Source organism: Mytilus californianus, unplaced genomic scaffold (assembly GCF_021869535.1).
Source record: "Mytilus californianus isolate M0D057914Y unplaced genomic scaffold, xbMytCali1.0.p SCAF_2, whole genome shotgun sequence".
In the NCBI taxonomy this organism is placed as follows: domain Eukaryota; kingdom Metazoa; phylum Mollusca; class Bivalvia; order Mytilida; family Mytilidae; genus Mytilus; species Mytilus californianus.
This window is the reverse complement of record NW_026262668.1, coordinates 71,859,659-71,865,700: the sequence shown is the minus strand read 5'-3', so window position 1 is coordinate 71,865,700 and position 6,042 is coordinate 71,859,659. Positions and strand designations below refer to the sequence as shown.

General features: G+C 32.9%; 1 protein-coding gene across 2 annotated transcripts in view; it reads right to left on the bottom strand.

Annotated features, from left to right (window-relative positions):
• LOC127728045 (uncharacterized protein C1orf112-like) overlaps positions 1 to 6,042 on the bottom strand; it is a 97,662-nt gene that overhangs the window by 76,121 nt on the left and 15,499 nt on the right. For both annotated transcript variants that reach the window (XM_052235217.1, XM_052235218.1), the window contains exon 6: positions 1,518 to 1,658. In XM_052235217.1, the coding sequence (XP_052091177.1) occupies positions 1,518 to 1,658 (141 nt within the window). The remainder of the gene's footprint in view (positions 1 to 1,517; positions 1,659 to 6,042) is intronic.

Here is a 6,042-nt window from a genome sequence, read left to right as displayed (position 1 = left end):
ATATTTCTATTGCTATATAAAAATAAGAAGATGTGGTAAGATTGCCAATGAGAAAACTCTCCACCAGAGACCAAATGATGTAGAAGTTAACAACTATAGGACACAGTACAGCCTTCAACAATGAGCAAAACCAACATTTAGACAATTACGAGTCCCATCAATTTCTTTGTTAATTTTTCTTGACATGAAATAATGTATGAATAGGGCATAATATTTTCCAAAAACAAACAAACAAAAACAGAAAAGTGAAATATAACGAGCAAAGAAATTATCTCCAGAATAAATACACCCGAACTGTAGAAATAAGACATCATACACCTGAAGGAAGTGGAAACTTTCTTAGGCCTCATCTGAAGGAGAGACCAACTGGAAAAGATTAGATTAGTGAAATAATTTATGACAACCTACAAGTAGGGGTACCTGAAACACTAAAAGCAAAGGAAAAGGTACTTCTACTGCTGTTATTCATCTGACAGTGAGGCCTTCAATAGAGGGTGAAAGGTCTGATTAGTGCCAAATTGTTGCTAGATTCTGTCATAACCTTGACTGTCTAATTCAAATTAATTGTATTACTCAAAAGCCCCCAATAGAATATATTTTAGGTTGACAGTTAATGCCCTATTCCTTTTTCAGGATTATCTGCTATGTTTTAAGTTAATTTCATTCTCTTTTCCCATTTGTACAATAGACAAAAATGGGTAAAGGTAAAACAATGCCATTGATTATATTACCATTTAATTTCCTTACACAACATTCATACTTTGGAAAACAAGATTGTCCTTTCCCTGTTTGGTATTGTATGGTCTCTTCTTCAAGGGAGATAAATTCTGATTGGGAACATTCAGTTGAGCATGGTGAAAAAGATGGGTACTTGTCATTAGGAAAAGGTACTGGACTTTCCAGATCACTACAAAAATCTACCTTAAATTCTGAAATTATAGCATGAATATATTTTTGCAATTTTTGAAGAATGGACAAAAATGTGAGATTAATTATTGCAATTTTGGAAAAAGCTGCATACAGATATATGTATCAGATATCAGAATGCGAGTTCTTATCATTGTGTTTCTCACCCAGTCGCATTATTCGCATTTATAAAAACCATACAATCATTTCTGAATTGACAGTATTTCATCCTAGAATGCATATTTTTAAATGTCTAATTCCAATTCTGTTTCAAACTGCACCGTTCACTTGCAGAAAATAACAACATATTGCCTACAAATGATCATGATGATGAAACATGCCTGAAAATTAAAATCACAATCAAAAAGTTAACCTCTGAAAATATGGATTTAAGCAATTGGAGCTAAACAATTAATTTGGGACAGAGGCCATAACATCACAGCCCAAACACAGTAAGTTTACCAATACAAATAACTCAATGTGACTGACAGTGAGGAAATGTTTGTTAACCTGTCTTTGTAACATTTTCAAAACTGAAACAAAATGATCAGTCAAAACAGGGTAGATGAACAATATTCAAATGACATTTGTAATGAACATTTCATTCTTACCTTACAATGTCCATAGGTCCCTTTAAGTATATGGACAGCTCCAGTTGGTAAGGACTGGACCTTATTCCAGGCCAAAGGTATTTCTGTGGACCCAACATACTTCACACAAACTTCATAGCATTCCACTATATCAGTCAGTAACTGTTCAAATGAGATAAGAAAATATAAGCAAGTATATAATTTCCAGAAAATTATAGTTTCTTTCCACCAAAATAAAGGATGGTCTTATCTTCAGATTTTCTGGAAGAATGGAAAAAGAAAGTAGAAATATATTTTGTAAGCTTTTAAAAGAATTTTTCTCCTAAAATTACCTGTATGCAATTCTCTCCACTTTAATTCACATGTATTGATGTAGCTATGTGCATAATGTGCATTTACCTATAACTTACATCTTTTCAAAGATGTCCTTCTAAAGTTGAAAAGGGAACAGGGATTTATAAGGCAATAAAGATGGATAATGTTTGAATGATTGGATAAAAATAATTTCTAAAAAAATAAATATTCTGGTTTCTAAAAGAAGGCTGGTGAGTGTGAGAAAAATGTAATAACCACCCTTTACATTTTCTTTTGAGAAATAACCCTTAGTCAAACTTTCTATGTGTAAACATGTAGAAAAACTTAAGCCTGAGATTGTAAATATAAGATTTTTTTTAACAAAAATAAGTCAAAGACTAAGTAAAGTATCTAATAAATGAAAGAACCTTTGTGAGCACGCTCACGTACCCTAGCTCCCAAATTGTCACTAGGCCAAAACAATCTCACCAGATTCTTAAGTTCAAAGACTCAAAACTCTTACAAAAGTCAACTGATCAAAATTTTGTGTGGATATGCACATATATATATATTTTTACTGAACCAGTACACTATTTTATTTAGGGGCCAGCTGAGGACCACCTCCAGGTGCAGGATTTTCTTGCTGCGTTGAAGACCCATTGGTGGCCTTCGGCTGTTATCTGCTCTTTGGTCAGGTTGTTGTCTCTTTGACATATTCCCCATTTCCATTCTCAATTTTATATATTATGTTTTCATTAACTAAAAAGTTATTTTGAAATTCTGCTGTGTGGTTTCAGAGGAGTTGCACTGAAAAACTGTTGCAGTAGTATATTAAGGTCAAAATTCTAAGTTCAAAGTGGCACAACTCCTAGAAAAAAATTCGTAAGGGTTCCGCGGAACCCAGTGTCTCGCCTACTTTTGCTGTTAATCGCAGGCTCAACAAAAATGAGAAAAAAAATTAATAAAAATATTCCTTTCTATACCATCTTTTGATTGTAAGTAGCTTCTGTCCAAGTTTGGTACAAATCCAGGATAGTCTATGAATCTAATAAATGTTTTAAAAACTTAAACTGCAGACTGTATGTAATGTTAACTGGAAGAAAAACTAAGTCCATTTATAAGTAAAATACGGAAAAAATTGAACAAAATTTTAACAAAATTTCCTTCTAGATACTAGCTTTTAATCATAAACAAGCTTCTGTCCAAGTTTGGTACAAATCCAGGATAGTTTAAGAAAGTTGCTAAAATTTTAAAAACTTTAACCACAGAGTGAATGTAATGTTAACTGGCAGAAAAACTAAGTCCATTTATAAGTAAAATATGGAAAAAATGGAATTTTTTTTTTACAAAATTTACTTCTGGATACTATCTTTTAATCATAAACAAGCTTCTTTCCAAGTTTGGTAGAAATCCAGGATAGTTTAAGAAAGTTATTAAAATTTCAAAAACTTTAACCACAGAGTGAATGTAATGTTTCTTGGCAGAAAAACTAAGTCCATTTATAAGTAAAATACAGAAAAAATGGAATTTTTTTTTTACAAAATTTACTTTTGAATATTATCTTATGATCATAAACAAGCTTCTGTCCAAGTTTGGTAGAAATTCAGGATAGTTTAAGAAAGTTATTAAAATTTCAAAAACTTTAACCACAGAGTGAATATTTGTGGACGCCGCCGACGACGACGTCGACGGAATGTAGGATCGCTATGTCTCGCTTTTTTGACAAAAGTCGAAGGCTCGACAAAAAACATTGAATCAAAATTTTATGTTGATATGCACATCTACATTATATGCCCTTATTATCTACAAAGTTTCATGAAATTCTGTTGTGTTGTTTCAGAGAATTTGTGATGACAAACTGTTGCAGTAGTATATTTATGCCAAAATTCTAAGTTCAAAGGGGCATAACTCTTAGAAAAATAATTTGCACTAGAATATTTAGACAAAAATTCTAAGTTCAAAGGGGCATAACTCCTAGAAAATAAAATGCTTCGCTGAGCGCAGCTGGATACGACCGTAGAGGTCCAACCCTGAACAGTTGGGGCAAAATGGACACAATATTCACGCTTGATACAGGTCTGAATTTGGATTGTAATTAAATATTTGACACATAATAGGTTTCTGACACCGAATAACTGTAGTCAAAGAACTTAGAATTGGTTATATGATTTGAATTCATATTCAATTTTTTGCTTTTGTAAAATATACTATGCTGTTGCGTATTGACACCATCCCCCCCCCCCCCCCCCCCCCCCCCCAAAAAAAAAATGGCCCCCACAACTTTTTTTTTACCCCCTTCCCCCCTAAATTTTTTTTTCACCTCCCCCCCCCCCCCCTTTTCCAAAAAAAAAAAAAATCTTTCCCTCAAGATATGGTCATAATCTCAATTCAAATTTCCAATGGAGTTTGCAACCATAATTACCAATTTAAATACATCATAAAAGTCTTAAAATAGAAAAAAAATCCCCCCCCCCCCAAATTTTTGAACCCCCTTATGATTCATCACCCCCAAACTCAATCCCAGCCTTCCCTTTGTGGTATGGTACCTTGCAGTACAATTTCAGAGAGATCCATACACTTGAACACAAGTTATTGTCTGGAAACTAGAAAAATGCTTGTTTTTTTGGCCCCAAATTCCTAAACGTTTAGGGCAATTACCCCCAAACTCAAACCCAGCTTTCCTTTTGTGATATGCAACCTTGTAGTACAATTTCATAAAGATCCATACACTTACACACAAGTTATTGTCCTGAAACTAGAAAAATTTGTAAGGGTTCCGCGGAACCCAGTGTCTCGCCTACTTTTGCTGTTAATCACAGACTCAACAAAATTGAGGAAAAAAATTAATAAAAATATTACTCTCTATTCTATCTTTTGATTGAAAGTAGCTTCTGTCCAAGTTTGGTAAAAATCCAGGATAGTTTATGAATCTAATAAATGTTTTAAAAACTTAAACTGCAGACTGTTATGTAATGTTAACTGGAAGAAAAACTAAGTCCATTTATAAGTAAAATAAGGAAAAAATGGAACAAAATTTTAACAAAATTTCCTTTAAGATACTAGCTTTTAATCATAAACAAGCTTCTGTCCAAGTTTGGTACAAATCCAGGATAGTTTAAGAAAGTTGTTAAAATTTTAAAAACTTTAACCACAGAGTGAATGTAATGTTAACTGGCAGAAAAACTAAGTCCATTTATAAGTAAAATACGGAAAAAATGGATTTTTTTTTTACAAAATTTACTTTTGGATACTATCTTATGATTATAAACAAGCTTCTTTCCAAGTTTGGTACAAATCAAGGATAGTTTAAGAAAGTTGTTAAAATTTCAAAAACTTTAACCACAGAGTGAATTAATGTTAACTGGCAGAAAAACTAAGTCCATTTATAAGTAAAATACGGAAAAAATGGATTTTTTTTTTACAAAATTTACTTCTGGATACTATCTTATGATTATAAACAAGCTTCTTTCCAAGTTTGGTACAAATCCAGGATAGTTTAAGAAAGTTATTAAAATTTCAAAAACTTTAACCACAGAGTGAATGTAATGTTTCCTGGCAGAAAAACTAAGTCCATTTATAAGTAAAATACGGAAAAAATGGAATTTTTTTTTTTACAAAATTTACTTTTGAATATTATCTTATGATCATAAACAAGCTTCTGTCCAAGTTTGGTAGAAATCCAGAATAGTTTAAGAAAGTTATTAAAATTTCAAAAACTTTAACCACAGAGTGAATATTTGTGGACGCCGCCGCCGACGACGACGACGCCGACGGAATGTAGGATCGCTATGTCTCGCTTTTTCGACAAAAGTCGAAGGCTCGACAAAAATGCTTGTTTTTTGCCCCTTTTTGGCCCCTAATTCCTAAAATTTTGAGGCTATTACCCCCAAAATCCATCTCAGCCTTCCCTTTGTGGTATGGTACCTTGCAGTACAATTTCAGAGAGATCCATACACTTGAACACAAGTTATTGTCTGGAAACTAGAAAAATGCTTATTTTTAGCCCCTTTTTGGCCCCTTATTCTTAAACGTTTTGGGCAATTACCCCCAAACTCAATTCCAGCTTTCCCTTTGTGATATGGAACCTTGTAGTATAATTTTAGAAAGATCCATACACTAACACACAAGTTATTGTCATGAAACTAGAAAAATGATAGTTTTTTGCCCCTTTTTTGGCCCCTAATTCCTAAAATTTTGAGGCAATTACCCCAAAAATCAATCCCAGCATTCCCTTTGTGATATGGAACCTTGT